This window comes from Rissa tridactyla, chromosome 2 (assembly GCF_028500815.1).
Source record: "Rissa tridactyla isolate bRisTri1 chromosome 2, bRisTri1.patW.cur.20221130, whole genome shotgun sequence".
Taxonomy (NCBI): domain Eukaryota; kingdom Metazoa; phylum Chordata; class Aves; order Charadriiformes; family Laridae; genus Rissa; species Rissa tridactyla.
Window position 1 is genome coordinate 10,401,753 of NC_071467.1, and position 22,343 is coordinate 10,424,095.

At 38.5% G+C, this 22,343-nt stretch overlaps 1 protein-coding gene across 2 annotated transcripts in view; it reads left to right on the plus strand.

The window, feature by feature from the left end:
* ADCY8 (adenylate cyclase 8) overlaps positions 1-22,343 on the plus strand; it is a 128,238-nt gene that overhangs the window by 98,357 nt on the left and 7,538 nt on the right. For both annotated transcript variants that reach the window (XM_054193173.1, XM_054193174.1), the window contains 5 exons: positions 2,920-3,009; positions 4,346-4,518; positions 7,432-7,513; positions 13,051-13,209; positions 16,365-16,511. In XM_054193173.1, the coding sequence (XP_054049148.1) occupies positions 2,920-3,009; positions 4,346-4,518; positions 7,432-7,513; positions 13,051-13,209; positions 16,365-16,511 (651 nt within the window). The remainder of the gene's footprint in view (positions 1-2,919; positions 3,010-4,345; positions 4,519-7,431; positions 7,514-13,050; positions 13,210-16,364; positions 16,512-22,343) is intronic.

Below are 22,343 nucleotides of genomic sequence, written 5' to 3' on the forward strand. Positions count from 1 at the left end.
AAGAAAGCACGAAGCAGGTCAAGCTGAGCCAGTAACCGTAGCATGTAAAAAGAAATTATAAAGCGTAAATTCTGAACATATCTTGCCTTTCTCATTTAGCAGTTTGACAAACCCCTTCAGCCCAGATTCACCTTAGCTCAAGTACCAAACTATGGGCATAGTCACTCTCAGGTTTCTCTGTCAGTGCAGGCAGGCAGTGCAGAAAAACAGGCATCCACAAAGATTTCTTTTGATCGTACTGGTCTCAATAAAAAGATCTCTCTCCACTGCCCGCATAGGGAGTTTACTCTGATTTCCCTCCTAATTCACACATCTCCACTAAGACTCTAAAGTGTGACAAATCTAGAGCAAAGTTTATCAGCATATCTGTGAGGAAAAGGAATATACCAAGCTTTGCTTAGTAGCTGTGATTAAATAAAGATATTGGTAATTGAACACTGTGGGCCTAGCTCTATACAATATCACAGGATAAAAGAGTGGGGTCTTGTATGCAAATACAATAGAGCTCTGAGTATCTGGATGTCTTCAGAAATATGCGACAGCTTTGCATGGATTAGGCGAATTATCATGTCAGGCAACCTGGCAGGTGTTGAAGCCTGAGCCAAGAAGAAGGTAAATATCTCACTGATAGATTAAAAGTAAAATTTTAATCACACTCTGCGTTTGTAGGGCACCTTTTGATAGCAGTGCTCTTCATCTGAACTTTATTCTTTGTAAAGATTTATTTTTTCTAGATGACACCAGGAAAGCATTTAGTCACAGTAATAACAATAGCAACTATAACAACACAACAGCAACAATAATTATCCTGTAATAATTAATAATAATTACGATTATATCATTGGAGTAAGTATGCTGAAGTCTGATACTTCAAGGGTTTGCCTCATCTTTTGCTAACAGATATGAGATTTTATTATGTTCTATTGATGTCATTCTTTCATGGCTGAATTCAGGTTGCCAATATAAGACGACTCAGCATCTGTCTGGGTTTTTTATTAATACCATGCAGTCACTGATAGGAGAGTTAGTCAGAGAAGGAAGAATGTAGCTACTGATTGCTGTCCTTACAGAGAAAATACAAATATGGTAAATGACAAGAAGTTCAATAGGGCTGAAAACTTCCTGAAGATAGGGACAGTGGTACATTACGGTATATATCACTGTGGTGTGTTGTAGAATTTAGAGTTTTTTAACTCATGTTTGATAAATATCTGTCAGGAAAGATTCTGTTAGAATTAATCTTGCCTTTGAAACAAGACGATCCCTAATGGGCTATCCATACCCAATTTGCTATGGATATGATGATAACAAGATTTTCCTCTGACATTGTGGATTATTTTTTAAGATTGTGTCCACTGCAATCTTGTGGGGTGGCTAATCCAAAAGACGTCAAAGGAAATGTAATTCTTTTTGCTGTCATACCAGTGGGTTTCTATAAAGCAGTAAACAGTTATATTTATTGTCATATATTTAGAATGGCAATGACTTGAGTCACCAAGTCCTGACCTCTGCAGGAAATCACAACATTCATGTAGCCTTATTATTTCATATGTCAAAATTCTGCCATAATAATAGTTTGCTCAGGAGGGACCTGCATGCATTTAAGAACAGGTAATGCAGCTCAGCCTTGCAGCTTTATGCATCCACTGAGTTCAAATGCTCCCAGTTGGAGTGGACTAAGACTCGGATGCTTTCTGGTAAAAGCCATAAGGCTTTGGCCTCACCCGGGGGGCAAATGAGTCTTGTGGTTCTTTACATCAAGTACATGCTTATTGTTATGAAATTAGAATAAAGTTTCTGATCCTGAAGGTCTTTTTAAAAGATACCCAGAGTGGTTCTGAGGGCACTCTGCCATGCAGAGGGGTGCTGTACACTTCATAAACTTTCAGAAGGTACCACCAATTAACTCTCTGTTGTCACGGAGGACTGCACTGTACAGACGACTTGGATAATGTTGCTGCATTGCAGAGATTACTGAATTGCTGAAAGAACAAACAAGAGAGTTCCAAGTTCAAAATTCATTAGAATTTAATTATAAGAAATTGTGCCTCATTAAACAAACTCTCTAACTCTGTTGGAAAGACAGACGGGGGAACTAGCTTGAACATACCAGGTTGATGAAATGACCTAGTATAAACATACAGATTGGATTAATATACGTAACAGGAGACTCCATCTGCTTTAACTGTCAAAATATGAAACCATTAAGGATTTTTTTCCCTGTGTTCTAAGAGCATGATGTATTGCAACTCCACACTGCTGTTATGTTTATATTTAATACAATTGGTTTGAAATACCATTAAAGTGAATGCAGGTCATAACAGCAAAAGGCAGTATTACATTCTCAAAACCATTGCATCATGAATGAATTTTCATTCCCTTCCATTCTAGGCATCACAGTTGCAGTGCTGGGACCACATTATCTTCCGGCACAAGCCAATTCTTCATGATGCCATGGGATTTTGTCCCACATCTAGAAGGATAACACTGTCCATAGCAACGTAGCAGAAAAAAAACCTGCTTGTAAACAAGTGCATACATACAACCTGATTTTATGCTCCCAATTTAATGATTTTCTCTGCAGTTTATAGCTAAGTAGTTTGGGAGGATAGTTCTTAAGAGTCCAATATGAGTCCTCTGAAACTCCTGGAGAAGCTCATCTCTCCCCTTTGGCGACAAGACAGTATAGGAAGGCTACTCAGGTGCTGAATGTTTGTAGCATGAATAGCTCCTCCCTTTCCATTTCATTTTAACAGTATGTCTTTTTCCGGTCTATTTAGTCCTTGGTGCCAGTTAGGGACCCAGCACAGAGAGCAGCAGGTCAGCCAGTTCCACCCCTGAACCCAGCCAGACAGCCACACGAGCACTTAGTCCCCAGTGCACACAATATAGCCCTGATTTTGTTTTCTTTCTTCACAGCTATGGTGTGATTTTGACAAACCGGTAGCCCTGAAGAACCAGACGTTCAATTCATCTGCATCTTTTACAGACATCTGTTCCTATCCTGAGGTATTTCTGAGGGTACTTTTGAATCTGAGGCACAGATCCATAAAGGTTACCTCTACCTAGAATCAATGACCTGTGTACTGATGGTGGAGTCAGGTGCCTCAACAGCACTGTGAAGCTGAACCTTTGTGTCTATCCATATGCTGATAGAAAAAGCAGAGGCGGGTTACAGAAGGAATTAATCTTATGGTCCAATGGGGCATTACAACCAAGTTTCAACCTCTGAACTTCATACAGAACCTTTATGCTGGAAACACATCCAGCAATGATTCAATGAGCCTAGTGCAATAAAACACGCTACTTTATTCATATGAAGCTAATGGAGATGAATTCTTACATAGCAAAACCAGCAGTCATTCTGCTGTAGTTATTTTAAATTTTCAGTTGGAGCAAAAAAAGTCCTGTCTGTGATGAGCAAGTAGGCAAGAAACTCAATGGATTGGTCATGCGTAGATAAAAGAAGTGTGTTGCTTAGAAAATCATATGGCAGTGTCATGATACTGCCAGCACTATGCTGTAAATCGCAGGGATGCAGACTTTCCTCCAGAGGAACTGTACTAAAGAAAAATCGTACTCAGAAAAAATGAATGCTATCTCTCCTAAAGCTGTATGTTAGGAGTTAAATTAAACTACATTTGGACTGTGGGTGTTGATGTTTGCTATTTTAAATTTGAACAGCTCATGGCCATGATTGTCTCTGTATATCCAGTATCAGCTGTATGGATTGCATTTGACAGATGACTAATATTGAGAAAAATGAGACAATGAAGAGATTAGAAAATGAGATATGAATAAAACTTCCAGGCATCACATTTTAACTAAGCTCAGCCAGCAATATTAAAAATAAAAAAAAATTAAAAGTAGAAAACCACCCAAACCTGTGGTTTTATCTTCTCTTGGGAAAAGGGTTAAAGCAGAATATGATTTTCCCATCCTGATTAATGTGGGTCTTGTGGAAGTTCAGAATCCAAAGAAATATAAATTATTTTCTCTCAGTTGACTTTTCATTAGCAAACTACTACAACTCTCCTTTTCCTCTTTTCACTATACAAGAATCCTTTTCCCTTCTAATACAATGAAAATGCCATAAAGGCTCAGAGGAGGATTTCTGCTAGCATGGAGGTGCCATGAAAAAATAGAGAATTTGTAATTTCACACTCTGTTTTAGCAAAGCCATTATTTTTGAAATGCCCTGTACCCTAAGGAGACTTAGTTGAGCACTCAAATCCAGAGCAATTTTTTTTTATACTTCTGATCACTTGATCATTTATGTAGATATTTATGGAGTGAATACGTAGTCACTGATCACCAGAAGTAACCACTGCTGTTTTCTGTTCAGTATTTTGTCTTCACTGGTGTGCTGGCAATGGTGACTTGTGCCGTCTTTCTTCGTCTCAACTCTGTGCTGAAGCTGGCAGTACTTCTCATCATGATTGCGATCTATTCTCTGCTGACTGAGACCATTTATGCTTCCCTTTTTCTGCAATATGACAACTTTAATCACAATGGAGAGTAAGTGTTCACAGCCCCCTTTAGGAACTGCTTTTTAATAAGGTAATGGGTGAAGTCTTGCCAGAATATACGCATATTGGAGAGCACCATAGTTAAGTATGGAATGACAGTTGCAAGAGGCAATGACTAATCCAAAAAGATTTATAATGTGATTCTTTCTTAGGCGTTTTTATTTAAATCTTCATTTTATGAGGACATTTAAATATTGATCAAGATTCATCTTTTGTGTCTCCCATAGCCTATCCTTGTTGCTAAAAAAATGCATTATAGTGCATATACATTGGTTGCTTCTATTCTTGAAAACTGCAGAGTCCTCATTGAAACTCTCACCTCAATTTAAGAAAACAGGAGCAAACGATTTTTTAGGGGCAGGAGTTTAACTGTATGAATTTCAAACTATAACACGTAGTTGTAAAAGATATAAGGAATACAAGGATGATTCCATTTTGTAGGAGGGCATTTGAAGGACAGAATCCTCCTCCCAGGCTTCCTTCACAGCAAGAGGAGTTGAAGAGGAGGACAGAACTACAGTAATTTGCAGAGTCAGAGGTGCATGGAGTGTTTCAATAACTGAAACTAGAGCAAAAGTGATTTAGCTCATTCAGAAAAACACTTCTTCAGTCTTTGATACTTGACCAATTTAGTACTGCAGTTGCTTGTGCTTGTAAGCGCGTGCCAGATCCTCAGAATGACAGAAAAGCATGGATATGCAGTACAATTAGTTCTCACAAAAGCCACATCTTTACACATAGTAAGGCTTTGCACGTGCATCTTTCCTTGCTAGCTTCCTACAGTAGCAAGGTACTAAAGATTTAGGATGAAATTCCTTTTTCCAATGCTAGTTACACTGCTACAGAGTAATAATGTGACATACAACATACTCACAGCACAGCCCAGCAAATATGGCAAATGGCAGTAAGCAATACATTGGTCAAGTAACTAGAAGTAGAAATCACGATCATTGTCTTTAATTTTTGTCACTAATTGGGCATGGTAAAGAAAGACTCTACCTTGTGTGAAAAACTTAGAGAATTCAGAGTAGTTTCTATTCCCTGTGTCAATGAAACTCTCCAGTGACTTTTGTCACAGAAGAGTAAGAAAGAGGTGGGAATACCCTCTAGAATAGCCAACAGGCCAGGACATAGAGAACTCAGCTGAGATGCCCCACACTCAGGACAAGGACGTGAACTTCAGGTCTGACATTAGGAAGCATGAGGTTCAAGTCTGTGTGCCTAGAAACTTATCTGTTCTCTAAGTTATACCAATTAGTTGAATAAGAGGGTTTGCAACTCCTTACAAAACTCATCTAGTTCATGTATTTGTGGCTATTGCTGCATTACCACGATACACAATAACAGATGAGTTCATAAGTAAGACCTTTAAGGCTTTTGCCCTTAGCCAGTGTACAAGGGGTCCTTCTCAATGAAACCTTTGGGGGGTTGTGTTTCTCACGGCTTCAAAATAGGAAACATTTTAATTCCAAAATATTTGCAGATGACAAAGATGTTTCCTGCCTGTCTTTTGCTCTATGCCGATGACTCATCGCATAGTGGCACATTTCCTCACAGAAAACTCTTCATTAGGCCCGTAAACTCAGTTCAGTTAGCTCTGTCACAAGAAAGTTTCCTTTTGGTTTAGTGCCCATAAAGCTCTGCTATTTCTCTTTCTAATTTCTCTGTCATAGAAGTCCTCCTCTGACAAATATCACCTGACAGTTTTTTCAGAATTACTGCAGAAAATGCATTCCAGGTCTGGACTTCGCTTTATTCTTAGATCTCAAGATAGACAGAAGAGTGTCCCAAAGTCTCTTCCAACTTCTGCTTCTTGTTTACTCCTTTATTAACTTTTTTCATAACTTCAAGCTTTAGGCACTTCTTAACCATTTCCTCAGCTTTCCTCATCTCCCTTCACCAAAATAATTGCTATGTATCTATGTTTGATTCACTTCCAAATTTAGTTCTTTCTCCCTTTTGTTTTACTATAGGATTGGCCCTACCATTTCCCCAACCTCTTCATTTATGTCTTTTTTCCTGGGAAACACGCCTTTTTTAAAATATCCCGATATTACAGAGATACTCACTTTCTTCAGTTTTGTCATCTTTCCACATAACTGTAATTTATCTTGAGAATCGAAACCCCCTTTAACTGCTCTGGACCCCTATCACCTTATTTTCTCACATTTTCTTCAGGATCCATACACAGCATCTCAGCAATTTCATACAGCAGATTTCATGCAGCCAGTATCTTCTTGGATCATTTTCTTTGCTTTCCTACTGTCTGCAAGCGTTTCTTTTACTTGCCATGTCATAGGCAGACACTTCTCTGCTCTCCTCTCAGTAAAACCAGTCCTAATTACTGTTTTCTCCCTTTGATCCATGCCCTTTCCTTAACTCACCTGTCATCTTCTCCGAACCTTCCTCACAATGTGGGAATGTTTAATTTTCAGCACCTGCCTTGGGGTCCATCTTTTATCTCTAGGCCCATTCACTGGGCTTTTACTTTCACGATCTGGAAGTTTCCCTTTCCCAGCTCCAGCCTCAATGTTTTCCCATCCAGATCCCAACTCCTGTACTCCGCAGGGCCTGTGGTGTTCATGGCTGTTGATCAAGCTCCCAGGAAAAGAGACTGACCGACACAGGGTTTGCATACCACATTTGAAAGAGAAAGATCATCACCTTCTGTGTACCTACTGTAGACTAAAATTTAGTTATTTAATACATTTGTCCCTGAACCGTGAGCACTCTAATTACAATCCTGTTCTCTTGAATTAATTATTGATAAGTTAAATTTTCAAATACAGGGTATTTTTAAAGAACAACAAAAAGTACCAGGGTGCATTATGAAATGAAATTTCTGAATAACTATAACACTGACAAATCAATAACTGTCTTTTACTTTGGATTTTTTTTCCAGCACAGACTTCCTGGGTACAAAGGAGGCATCTTTACTACTGATGGCAATGTTCCTGTTAGCAGTATTTTATCATGGTCAACAGGTAATGCAAACATTTGCTTTAACCGTTCCCTGTATCACTTGCTATTGCATGATGTGACAATAATTACTTTCAAAATATCAACTGCCTTTTACCCACTTGAGCGTATGACCTTTAACAATTTAATAAACCATATGCAGAATCTGATTAAAAAAAGCCCACATCTGACACTGCCTAGCATTCTTAAGGAACGTGCAATATTATATTCAGCAATACACAGGTTATATTGCATTTTCTAATAGAAATTGAAGGAACAAACAGGAATTTAATCTTAGGTACATGTACGATTCTAGTAGCATCTGACTGCTTCAGTTCACTTGAGTAGGCATAAAACGAAAACGAAGAAAGGGAATAGCAAACAGTAAATAATAAAACTCCCATGAAATAGCTTAGTATGTTCATAGAGGAAAAACTCCAGGCTTGAGGAAATGATGAAAATTTGTGGTTAAGCATCAACACTAACTTCTTTGGGTCACAGACCACTTGCAAGAATCCTTTCACATGGACCAAGATCATAACCAGGACTTAGGGGCCTCAGAGCTTTAAGATTAATATCTTTGAGGAGAATCCAGGTATTTCAAGAATCCATACACAGTGCACAGGGAGAGTGAAGTATGACAAACTGCAATTTAAAACAACAAATGCATTGAGTAAAAGCTGCCTGAAGCAGGGTGTTTTCTCCACCACTTCTGGCTGGCAACCTCTAGACTGCTGCATGTTGGACATGCTGATTTCAGGCAGTGTCTGTTCACATAAAGGCAAACTACATTAAAGGAAGCAGCAACCACAATTGCCTTTAGACATTGTCCTGCATGTTCAACTTCTTTAAAGATTTTCCCTTAAAGAGCATTAAACTGATTAATACCAGCATTTCTCAATCCAAATTTGAGTGAGGCAATAAGAGAGGAACGTTGCTGTGATGAATAACACAATATTATACAATATATTACAACACAATAACTTTGTAAGTTGTGCAGGTACCTTCAGGCTCCATTCTTTCCATAGAAGAGCAAAAAAAGGTGAGATCTAAATATTCCAGTAATTTTCTTCCTTTTTATCTTCTTTTTGAGGAAATGAGGAATGAGTGAGCAGTGGAAGCAAAGGATGAAATGTGCTTTGTGCCCAGATTTAAGTTTGATGGAAAACAATGTACTTTTTGATAGATCTTTATCAAGATATAAAGCCCATTTGGGAAAAATATGCAACAAATAAGATCTAAATATCCAAAATTCATGATAAGCCTTATAATATTGCTGATGATTCTTAAGATACGCAAAGATTGAGAATGGTCTAAAGTGAGGGTAAATACCAAGAAAGAAAACACTAAAGGAGTTTAGGTAGACCAAGGATTAGGCATAATCCAGGCAATGCTCTTCAGGATCACAGTTCTGACTGAGTTGTCTACAAAAGCCTGATCTGGGGTTTTTGAAAGTATTTTCCAGCCCAGATGCCAGTCATCACAGCACAGTCTTTACCTATTCTATTAATTTTCCTTGTTCCATAAAACAGGGTGGCTGCACTCAAACTACTGTTGGAAACAGTCCCTGAGATGTGCTAACTGCTGATTGTTCTCCCAAACGATTCATAAGGCCACTCTGTCAATTTGACAATATCCAACAGCAGTACTCAGGAACATTTCCTTGTATTTTTTAATTTCCGATTATAAAGTTAATGCCAACTAAAATATATATTAAAAAAATTCATCCAGAGCACATGTAAAAAAAAATAATCTCTGCAATAGTCTGAATTGATGGGGAGCACAGTAAGTCCAATAAAGCTGTCCTCCAGCACAGTTTTACTTCTCACAAACTGCAAAAGTATTCTGAAATAGAATAGCTTAAAACTTGCCTCATTCTAGGTGGATTTACAAAAAAGATTACTTTTGTAAGATTAAGTTTATGGGCCTTTAATTTCTGAACAGCTAACTATTGTTCTTTATGCATTGTGATTTAAAATTAATCCCCAGTTTTGTACCCAGAATTTTAAAATAGATTCAAGAAAAAGTTGTGTGAGACCATCTAATTAGACTCAGAGCTTTCTTAAAATCTTACCTGTACTTCAGCCAATAAATCTCATGGGTCTCTTGTGCTAAACCCATAATTAAAAGTTGTTGTGTAACTGTTACATGACATTAGGCTAAATAGACTAAGTCCCAATTAGAAATCCAATTTCATCTAGAAGCACATCGTTTTAACACAAGTAATACATATTTTACAGCAGTGTTTCCAAAAGCTGAACTTGCAAAAAAGCACATGAAAGAGTGTTGAGGATAATTTCAAGACTAGACTTATTCTGTTGTAAAATGTGTTCATTTACTGCTTTATCTTTTTGATGAGTTCAGTTGAACATTTTGTATGAACATAAACTATCCCTTGAAATCTTATCAAAATACAATACCGTATATAGTCTTCTCTACTAGAAATACATCTCTAGTGAAAACACACAATATAAATAACTTATTAACCCTGAGTGAAACCTTCTGCCATGGCTTTAAAAGGGAAGGTTTTACCAATTGCAAAGAGGGAATAAAACTGCCCACAGCAGACTCAGTGCCTCCTCTCCCTCCACCCCAATTAGACCTAAAAAGAGGCCTTATAAAACAGAGGGCAAAACCCTGAGGGCAAAACCCTCTCTAGTTGCTTTTAGATTGTAGATCCGAGTGTAGTTCTTGCCTACGCCAGATGAATGTTGTGGTGTAGGCAAGTGATGACTGACTGACTGGATTGTTCCTCTACTTCTGGGGCTCTTTGGTACAAGGGAAGCCTTGAACTTTGGCAGCTTAGTTCTACAGAGCCTTGTGGAAAGGGAGGAAGATCTGACACCCCCCTCCTACACAGCAATTTATCTGCAACAAACCTGACCTCCTGAACCTTTTTCATGCTTGGGAAAAAGAGAAGGAATGAGGAAATGCAAAGAGGAGTTTTTCCCAATTGAAAAAGAGAGAGGAGACATACCTAATTCTGGTATTATGCCCCAGATCTCTTCATTATCCTTTCTGTATTTGGATTTTACTGTAGTGAAGAAAGGATATTTGCTTGTTTTATCTGGAGTTAGACTGTTTTCAGTGGTTGAAAGTGTCCCTTTGGAATGTAAATCCTCTTTTCTCACTCTCTAAGGAAGAATATTCTGCCCCTCAAACACTGGTCCTTTGCACGTGGCAATTGTCTTCAGAGAGGCTGGGTTGTACAGCATTTAGAAGACATAGTCAGGCTTTCTGTGTAATACGTATTCTCTATTTTCTTCAGTCACTATAGGAATTAAGGGTGTTTTGTAGAGCTGTTAGAGCAAGAAAACCTGGACATTTCAAGATTTATGTTGCAGACAGTCATTTTTATTGTCACCACTGTGCCCAGGATGTGCCCATTTCTTTACACAATCAAAAAGTAAACCCAAGACTCAACCTTATAATTTTTTTTAGTTTTAACAAATATCAGAACTCAGCAAAGTGTTTTCTTTCTATTTTCAAAGCTCATATGAAGCACACCCTTTTATCTCTGAACTGACAGTTTCATCTCAGTTGTCCACTGATGATTCAAGAAAAATCTTTTGTGTTACAATGTGATTATAGATATCTGGAATGATGTTATCTGAAATGTAAAGATTAGATGATGCTGTTCTGAGCTGGGTTTAGAGCTGTGAAATTTTCTTGTACAGCAGCATAAAAAAATCATCTGTGAAAAAATGTACTACAGGTTTTTCCAAAGCTCTTATTGTAGTGGCATTAAATATCTGAAGCATCAAAGAACTCAGAATCCACCAGCAGCTCCTGCTCCAAGCCAATACCTTTAGAACTCCTTGCAAAATTATAGTCGATGTTGCCTTCACAGAGATAAAAGCCAGTTATGAGCTGGTATAGGCTCTGTCTTCTAGCACAAAAGGCAGGGGGAAGGAAACTGAAAAAGGTCTAAAAAATGGTTTAAAAATATTTTTTCCTGAGCTTTTTTTTTTGTTTAGTTAATTTAGGGAATTAATAGACACAAGATGAAAGATCAAAATATTAGAACTAGAAAAGAGATTAATCATTTCTAAAGATGGCAATAGCATCCAGAGGACAAGTAGATCACTGCTAAAATGAATACAAACTTTGGAAGTTTATGTCAAGCCAGGGCCACTTTTAGCTTTTAGGAAGGAAATCTCTCTGGAATACAGTCAAACTATAAGGCCCCTTGCAAGGTGCTTTACATTTTCTTCTGAACAGTTTGGCATTGATCACTGCTGGTGATGAGAAATGTGGACGAGTTACTAAACAATGCCTGAACACCCTCTCAGTCACTCCACCCACAGCAGGCTTGCCCTTTACTTCAGCTTCGTACGTGAATTATATCCCAACCACTTCCTTAATCCCAGCACCTTTCAGCAAACCATTTGATGTCTCTCCCAATTGTAAAGTGCATTTATTTGTTGGTATGATATGCTTCTCTGGTGGGTGTTTGATTATTATCTCCAGCTAGAGCATCTCAAGCCTCACAAATTATTTTATCTTTCAGTTTACTACCCAGAGACATATTTTCATCATTTTCAATAAGGTTGTAGCTTAATAAGTCACCCCTTGTGCAAGCTCCAGTATCACCCCTTTTAAAATCTGGTTAAAAGTCTCCATCAGTGTAACGTACCCAAAAGTTCTGGCAGTGTTGGTCTTGTCCATGTGCTGAGACATGTGCCTCTCGGGCAAACAATGTGATTTTTTGACATCTTCCTGCTTCAGCTAGCGGACAGTCACCATTTATGTATATATGAATGTGCGCTTATATATATATATGCATACATAAGCTGTGCTGTGCAGGAATCTTCCTTTTGTTCTGTATACATACAGCACTGAAAACTATTAAACTTTGGTTTGTAGGTGAGGGTGTCAGGCATTGCCACTGTGTACATACTAAATTGGGACTGCAACTCTGGATCCACATTGCATCAGGGACAGAGTATTCAGGGGGTTATCAAATAGCATATATTTCACTATCTTTTAAAAGACTTAAATTGCAAAAAACTGCATGTCCCAACAGTAGAAATACCTTATTTTGGTGCCACAGATTTGAAAGTCCTCTTTGGGAGTGTGTTGGGCTGTTATATATAGATTTGCTGAAAGATGCTCATCCTTGAGAAGTAAATTTTCTGTCTCTGCAAAGTGTTTAGAATGACTCTTGTGCTATTGTCTCATGAAACCCATTTCATTTGAAAACACATGAAAGAGAGAACAAATTTATTTCATACTGATATCTTCCAATACCTTATGTCCTGTCTGACTCCATTATCTAACTAATAAAGAGTTGTTTAAAAGGAAAATAATTGTGACATTTTCTACCCACTGTAATATGACAAATATTATTTTGCCTAAGATTCCTCTGAGACACTCACCATACACAAGGCAAAGAAATAATCTCTTTTTCTGACAATGAAACCATATTCTTTCAGAGTCAAAGATCTTCAGCAGCACTGGAGGTGGTTACATGGCAGGAGCAGCCTGCCAGGATGACAATACAATCTCTACTCTTATCTTGTCTGGTTTTATTTTTGCCTTTTTTTTCTTTCTGGAACTATAGCTGGAATACACAGCAAGGCTGGATTTTCTGTGGCGTGTTCAAGCAAAAGAAGAAATCAATGAAATGAAGGAGTTAAGGGAGCACAATGAAAATATGCTACGGAATATTTTACCCAGTCACGTTGCCCGTCACTTCCTGGAGAAGGATCGGGATAATGAAGTATGTATCAGTTCTATTTCTAACACTTTTTTCTAAGTAGCAAAAGAAAAGCAGATTTGTTAGGAAATTCTTAGAACCTAGGTCTCAAAAGGATTCATTACACAAACACTGCCAATATTTGGGATCTGATCCACATTAAAAAAACATTCAGGTTTTAAGATAAAGGGTTCTGCACTTCTAGGGCCACACCTGGAGTGGTGTTTCCAGGTTCAGGCTCACAAGTAGGAGACATATAGAAGCACTTCTAGTGGAGGGCGACCAAGATGATTAGGGGATTGGGGCACATGACATGTAAGGAAAGGCTGAGAGACCTGGGTTCATTCAACCTTAAGAGGAAAAGACTGAAAGAGGATCATTGCCCTCAACTGAAGACAGAGCTAAACTATTCTCTAATGTGCAAGTGGAAGGACAAAAGGCAATGACACAAGTTGCAGGAAGAAAAATCTCAGTTAGATACAAGAGGGGAAAAAAAGTCCCAGGAAAGTAATCATTTCATCGGGGCTCAGAGAGGTTGTGAAATCTCCAGCCTTGGAGATATTCAACCCTCAACTGAACAAGGCCACAATAAACTTAACCTAATTGTCCCTGCTTTGAGTCAGAACAATATTAGATGAACTTCAGGGGTCCCTTCCAACTTCTGGGTCTATGAAAATCTAGAATTCCTAAAAAAGAACTGTGAATTTAACAGAATGCCTGTTCAACCTTAAGACAAAACTATTATTAGAGCCCTGCCAGTTATTATGGAAGGAATCTGTGCAACAGGCTGCAACAGACCTGACCCTCTTGCATCTTCAGACCCAAGAGAACATTTCTACTGTTTCATATTGCCCCTGAATTGCCTTTTTGGGGCAGTTAACATTTGCTTCATTGCAAATGGAGCAGACCCCGATACTACCCATGAGTGTGTTCTGGCGTATCTGCATTATGGATTTTCAGGGAATACGTGTCCTCTCTTACACATTCATTCACATACACTTACATGCATAATAATCTTCAAAAGCAAACAGATGCCCCATGGATCACTGCTGATGCTTCAATAATTTGCCACTGAATTCAATTCCACCACCTCTGCTTTTTGTAAGGCAATTTCCAGAGTGGCTCTACTTGGGGATGATTTATGCATGAGCCGGCTGGCTGTAACATCTACCAGATTTCAGTACAATCAATCCTGCAGTTCATGTCTGACCATTAAGTTAATTTCTGTGCTCTCAAAAAATGAATTATCAAATGTGTACTGTAAGTGTTTTCTTGTGGATGTGTTATTCCTGTCTTGATGCTTCTTACCAAAAATAGAAAAAGTAAGCAGCTGAAGGCTCAGCCAGTTGTTTTCTGTCTTCACAATCTGAGGAAAGAGTATGCCTGCATGCATATATGCTTCTCCTAGCATGTATTGTCTAGTCTTCCATAGGCATCCACAGACTAATGTGTGTATTACTTTTTTCTATATCACAGAATCACAGAATGGTTTGGGTTGGAAGGGACCTCAAAGATCATCTAGTTCCACCCCCCCTGCCTTGGGCAGGGACACCTCCCACTAGACCAGGTTGCCCAAAGCCCCATCCAGCCTGACCTTGAACACCTCCAGGGATGGGGCATTGACAACTTCCCTGGGCAACCTGTTCCAGTGCCTCACCACCCTCACAGTAAAGAATATCTATGAAAGGGAATGAGTGTTCTTAGAATACAGCTTCCATGACCCTACAGATGTTCTTCAGTGAAAGCAAGTGTAAGAACAGAAAGGGAATCAATCATGTTTTTTTTCTCAATCAAAGCTTTGCAGTGTCCTTGGGAACTAGCAAAATTTCCCCACTTTTGCTGTAGGATGTATTGTTACAGAGTCTAGATAACTAGCAGCATTAGCAGCACAGCAAAGTGCAGGGCAGGGATTCAGGATGCTTTTCCAGGGAGAAACAGGGTGAAGGAAGAAGAGGAGCCTGAGGTGTTCACATCAAGTGTATGGCGTCCAGCAGTATGTGCTTTTGTCATGATGACCGAAGCACTGAAATTTACTAAAGCACACTAACAAGAACATTGAGAAGTAACTACTCTAGGTCAGAATGTCATAAGAGAAGTCTCAGAACAGAAATGAAAGTATCTGCCATTGGGTGAAACTACAGAAGCTGAAAGTAGAAAAAAAAAATAAACAAAAGAGAATGCATATGGTTGTAGTATATTACCCACTAGAAAAGCATATCAGGAGTTGTGGGGGGCTCTGTCTTTGGCATTTTTAAAATTGAAATTAGTTTTGCTCCTAAAAATTTGTTTAGGCTCAGAGAAGAACTGACCACATTTTCACATACATAACGACCAGCATCCATCCATAAATAAATCTGTCTTTCAGTACCAGAGTGAATTATATGGATAATGTAAGTGGAATCTTATCCCAGAACATAGTTTATCCTAATAGCCTCCTGTGTCCGATCTCTTGTAAGCTGCCTTTTGCCCCCAGTAACTCCATTATCACCCTCATTTCTGTTTCTCCCTCCTTTCAAAGGAACATCTCCCAAAGCCAAATGGCTCCATGGTCACCTTGGGAGAACCACAACTTACCACAGAGTAAGGGCTCACTGAAAACCTGTTAATAGATAAACTTGTAAAGAGCTGCAGTAGTGTGACCTATAAATTATCCACCAGAAAATGTGGTAACTAAGAGGACTTTTTACGAATAAGTCATATTAGACATTTTAAATGGTGCCATCTGATCCCTCTTAATCAACAAATTTAGAAATATATGTCAACTGCAAACATTCATGAGACAGACTTAAACAATAATATATAATAAACATTAAGTTCCTTCTACTTGCCTAACAGGGTTTGATTCTCTGGTATTTATGCTTGCAAATGAATCCTTCATTTCTTCAAGTGGCTCCCCATACAAATCAAAAGAAAAGTTCTATTTCATTTTTGTCCCCTGATCTCAGAAGCAGAAAGAGTGTGCTTTCAAAGAAAGGACAAACCCTGCATACAATCCGTGCTAAAAATGTGAGAGCTGTCAGCCTCCTGTTGAACATGGCTAACACTTAATATAGTAATGCTAACCTCAGATATTAAGATATTACACATGCAGAAAATAGGAAACCTCTTTTATTTGCAGCCATTTATGTTCTCTTCCCTATATTACCCCTTCAACTAATTTTTCTTCATTGTTCTTTTAGGAATTATACTCACAGTCCTATGATGCTGTTGGTGTGATGTTTGCTTCTATTCCTGGATTTGCTGACTTCTATTCCCAGACTGAGATGAATAACCAAGGAGTAGAATGTCTGCGCTTGTTGAATGAAATCATTGCAGACTTTGATGAGGTAATAACAGCTACTAGCGAAAATCTGATGTGCTTTACAATATGAGTTCACAAATACTAAATATGTCATCTTAAATTATGAAATTTTGTAACTGCTCTACTTCCAATAATTGTCTGGGGTTTTTAGTCCAATTACAATTGTCTATTTTGCTTTTTTGCACTTAGTCTTGCCAAACTTTGGTCTGAATGACCCAGTGAGATAAAAACTGAAATCAATAGTTATTCGAGTATAAACACACATAAATAAAAGCACAGTCTCCTCCAGTGTTTCTCGAAGTAGAGCATGCCGTAATTCTGTAGAAAAAAGAAGGATGAAGATATCTGCAACAGTAGTGGTCTAAATGCAAACAGACGAACATATTGTTTTGAAGACATTGCTTGAATGGACTCAATGAATGTTTAAGGTAAAACTGTGTCAAGTTAAATGTGAAGCACGCAGCTCAGAAGCGAACGTTGGGTAGAGAATGAAAAGTGGCGACATATTAACCACCAAGGAGACTTGTCTGGTCAGGTATGTTATACAGAAGTGAATGAAGTAAAGCTGCTTGCTTTACTGAGGAATTCAGAGGTGAAGGGAAATTTAAAAAAAATAAAATGGAAATGACACAGAAAGGAAAAATAATTTATTTAGGTAACCTGTCCAGTTAATTTCAGAAAGAAAGCTGAGGAGGTGATAAGGTAAACTGAAGAAAACAAGTCAGATCCTCAATGTACATATTGCCAGGTGGAAGCAAGGGAAAATTGATAAGTGAAGGGGAAGTCAGGAGCTAGTTGCATAGTTGGTATTGCATACTCTGCCAATGAGTCAGTAAAGGTGCTTAGACAGGTGGTATTATGTCCTGCCCAAGAAACCCATGTTCTGTTTAATCTGTTTATCCCAAGGAATTTTTTAACTCATTTCTCTGTTGTGGTGGAGTATCAACTGGAGAAGACATGCCAGCTTAAAACTAAGATGCAGTTCAAGAAAACAGAATTTGTTCCCTCAAAAGGAGCTGTATCTGAATCTCACATCCCACATGAGCTATGTAACCATGGAGCAATTGTCTAAAACAGAGAAGGAAAAAACTCCACTTAGGCTGTGGCTTGAAAAAAGATAACATCTTTTACCACTTTGTCTCTAAACTCAAAAAGCATTATCAGAGAGCAAAAAATAGAGTTTTTGAGAGAAGAGAAGAAGGCAAAATTAGTCTTTGCATCTGGACCAGAATTCCATCCATAGATTAAGCTCCTTTTTTTCCAGGAAAATAAAGCATTGGCAGAGTTCAGACCTCTCCAGGGTTTAGAATACAGCCGAATGAAGACTTGAGAATCAGAGTCTTCTTTTTTTTTTTAATTTATTTAGTTCTAGCTCAGTCCTACTTTAAACATCTATCTCTCTTTGAGCATCTAGCCTAGAGTTTTTGTTTTGTTTTGTTTTGTGTTCTTTGAAGAGCAAGTACCTCCAAGGGTTTTAGAGGAAGGTACTGGAAGAAAAGATGAAAGTGGAAGGCACACAACTGAGAAAAAGAGATTAGGAAAAAAAGTTTCTGGTTTTGGTTTTGTTTTTTTTTTTTTATTCCATCCTAAGCAGCAAGTACCTAAGGCCTCTCAAAAGTTTTGAAGAATTTATTTTCAATTTGCTCCTCTGGTGGGAGCTATGTTATCTTAATTTCATAGGCGGAAAACAAAGCACGAAAGGGTAATTGACTTTCCTACATTTTTTTGAAAACAAAGATACTTGTTCCCATGCCAGAAGCTAGAAGCTAACTATGAACCTAGATCAGGGTCTTAACTGCAACTTCATCCTTCCTCATCCTGGCCATCTGCATGGGGAATGTTCACAGACTGGTAGCTCACAAAAACTGGACCAGGGTTAAGATTACCAAACTCTGAAAGACAAAGAAATTGAGATTTTATCCATATAATTGGACAGATACTAAAATTACTAGTGGGAAGTAGAAGAATTCACAGGGGATGTGTCCCTGTGAATTTTAGAAGAACACAAACCTACACTCCTATGAGAAGAGCTCTGTAACATGATAAGCTCCAGCACTGCTTTCCCTATAGGTATAAATAGAATCATAGAATCATAGAATTGTTAGGGTTGGAAGGGATCTTAAAGATCATCTAGTTCCAACCCCCCTGCCATGGGCAGGGACACCTCCCACTAGATCAGGTTGCTCAGAGCCCCATCCAGCCTGGCCTTAAAAACTTCCAGGGATGGGGCTCCCACCACCTCTCTGGGCAACAGGTTCCAGTGTCTCACCACCCTCATGGTGAAGAACTGCTTCCTAACTTCCAGTCTGAAATGACCCATTTCTAGTTTTGATCCATTCCCTCTAGTCTTACCATTACCTGACATCCTAAAAAGTCCCTCACCAGCTTTATTATAGGCTCCCTTAAGATACCTGCTTCTTATTGCTGAGATCTTGCACAGCTGTCAGCATTCTTCTTGATTAATAGTTTTGTTTTTCTTTCCAGATCTGATTAAAAGTATTATGGCTCAAACTTAATGCAAAGGCTATTGCTATGAATTAATTTAAGATATTTTGTCATGCACGCTCACATAATCTTCACAACAAAATTCCATTGCTGCTGTTGCAATTACTGAAGACAAGGTTTTCATCAAAAGCCCTAACACAATATTGCATCCAGGCCCCTAACACCTGCTCTGTAATTAGTAAAGGACCTAATTAGGGACTTTATTATGTCCCAGACATGTTTAGTTGAATAATAGATGTGTTCTTGGTACGGGTAGTAAATGAAATTATGTGATCCCCTGCTGATTGCTAACCCACTTCCATCATGGTCATGCCATTAGTTTATTCTGCCTAAGCAATCCAAAAAGGGAACCAGAAGTAATTCCAGGTATGATGCTTCAGGGCCAGTAATCTTTCCACGTAACTATTGACTGACACTACATAACGTCACTATTCCTTGTTTCTCATGATGGTTTCTTGCCAAGATTGCCTGCTGTCTCAATACAGCCCCGGACGCAAAATGCAGATGTGCAGCTCGAGAGCAGAGCAGATCTGTTAGACATAGGAAAACTTTGCTCCTCAGCGTCACGTGAACACCCCTGTGGAGATACCCAAATGTAGAATTCTTAGCACAGGAGTGTAACACTGGTGCCAGGAGTGTTCCTGGTGCCATTTGAGATATCCTAGGTGATTTGAGACACCTATATAGGATCTTCAGGTCCCATACTGCACCCTCAGAAAACTTATGCTGTTCTGGAGCAAGTCGTTGGAGGTTTTTCAGGGAAGCATGCTCTAGAGGACACAAGGCATCTATGTTTAGACAACTGAATTGAGTTCCTAATCTCAAATCAGTTTCTACTGTGAGTCCCCTCCATTCTTTATGTAGATAATAGTGGGGATGCTGCGTCCACAGGGCCAGAAAGATGTTTCTGAATTAAAGTGGTAGTAAAAATAAAAATTGACCTAGTTTGGAAAATGTGATAAGTGCACGAGAAGGAGATCTGGGTTATTTCTTTCTTCTTTTTAGAAGAGTTTCCTTGTTACTACAAAACAGAAAGCTTACAGTCCAGATCTGTTGTTTTGTTTTCCAGGTAACAGATCTATGTTAGAGAATCAAGGGCAGTTAAACAAAAAATAGTGAACTATGGAACAGAACCTGCCACCAACAACTGCATGGGGTAGGAGGCCACAGAGGAGCCAGGCTGTGACCGGGTCTTTCTTAGGGACCCAAGGGAACCTGGTCCAAAAGTCAGTCTTGGGGAGTAGGTAATTGACTCTTCTCAAAGCACAGCCTTTACTTAGGGTTGTTTTTTTTTCCCCTGATGGCTCACAAATCTGTTCATTTCCAAATTATCCAGGCAGGCTTCCTATTGACTGAGGCAGAATGGGAGGTGTTGTGTTTTGGACTGAAAAAAGAAGACTTTTTTTAATTTGACATATAGCATCATTATAGAATAGTTATATATAATTTCTTATTTTGTACCCAATCACAGAGGTGCTGACAGGAGCAGTTCATACATCAAAAAACAAAAATGAACATTGCAAATCTACTTTTATAATTACCCATTTGTTACATGATTGTAGTCTTAAGACACATACAGGGCTAAACTCCCATTCTTACAGATGTTGCACCAAAAAAGTAATATTGGAACATTTCTCCTGAAGATTATGAGTCTTTAAGGATTTTTTTTTTATTTATTTAATATTCTTTCTAGCCTTTTTAATCTATCACTTATGTATCTTTGTGATGTTACAGTTGGGATTTGTGCTTCAATAAGAGCTTTCTCGTTCATGGGCTCTGTTTTCCCCCATTTTCTTTATCCGGCAGTGATTTACATGGTGTTTATGAGAACAGATTTTAATATATTATGTTGCCACAAATAGAAGTTTCAACGGAACGCAGGATCCTGCTTTCAGACTTTGCTGATTACTTTGCAATTGTGTGCCATGTCCTGGAACATTTTCTGTTGGACTACTCTGTACATGTCTCATTGCATGTGTATATCCCAGGGTCTGACCTCCATATAACCTTGGCTGTACATGAAACGCAGCAACAAACCATTAGTTGCTTTTCAAATACCAACCACATTCTAGTGTTTGAAAATGTTCCCTGGACTATCTTGGTAAATTAGCAAGCCTATTTAAAATGTCGTAACAAATAGCAGATGATTTAGGACTGTGTTGGAATATTTTTCCCAAATATCAAAATCCACCATCCTTCAAAGACAGTAATTGGTAAATAAACCATTATTTGAAGAAGAAAAGAAGCTATCTAACGGACACGATAAAGCAGGAAAAAAATAGAGATTTGGAAACAACAATGAATGAGAAGAAAAAAGATAATTTGAGATTATTTCTTCTAAATTACCTTGCAGCCAATACGTCCTTTCTTTCTTAAAAAGAGTCATTTTAGATATTTATCATACATTCAAGATTACTGTGCTGTTTGCTGTTGCTTCCAGCAACCATCTGGAAATGAAAATATAGGCTGTTTTTAACCAAGACCATTTTCTCCCCTTGCCCACACACCTGGTGCTCTCAGACTGCTCACAAAAGCAGAGCTACAAGAAGCGATCTTTTTCTTTAAGAGAGCAGTTGGAAGAGCTGCCCTTGTAGGAGAGAAACGTAGATAATGGGCTTCTCTGGTAGTCTGAAGAAAAATGAGAAGCAGGTCAAGTTTTTGGACTTTCCTGACTTGGATGGGAGCCATTAACCATATGGCTTTGTATTCCCTGCGCGCAATGCTGTGCAGCCTCCCATTAGAGACAGATGGTGCGATATCTGTACACGAACAGCATAGCTTCCAAGACCCCGGCGCTCCGGCTGACGTACTCTGTGGTTAGTTCCATGGCAGGGGATATTTCATGTTATGCCTTTGGTATGTTTCTCCCTTTGAATGAAACAATCCCTTTAGTTTTTAATTGACAGGAAACTCAAGCACACAAGATAGAAAAAGAATGCACAACAGTGTTTAAAAAAGGGGGGAAATGCTTCATTAAATTTTTGCCTGACCACAGCAAGAATTTTTTTTCATTTAAATCCCCACTAAGTTGAGCCGTTGGAACTGAAAGTTCGAAATTCCTTTTCTCTGTGAACTGTTTTATTTTTTTCTTCCAGGACTGCCTAAACATGTTGATACCTAAATGTGTTTGATATCGTATTGTTTATCATGAAGTTTCCTGGGCTTAACATCAGAAATACACAAATCCTGTGATGAAGTTATACGTGCCCATATCCCACATAAAGCTCTATTGATAGAGTTCACAACCTGAACTCTGCTTAAGTCTCTCAAGGAATGTAAGGCTCTGGCTTCTATTTCATGGGAAGTCCTAAGTTAAACTGAGAATATGGACTTGCAATAGGGACCAAACTGT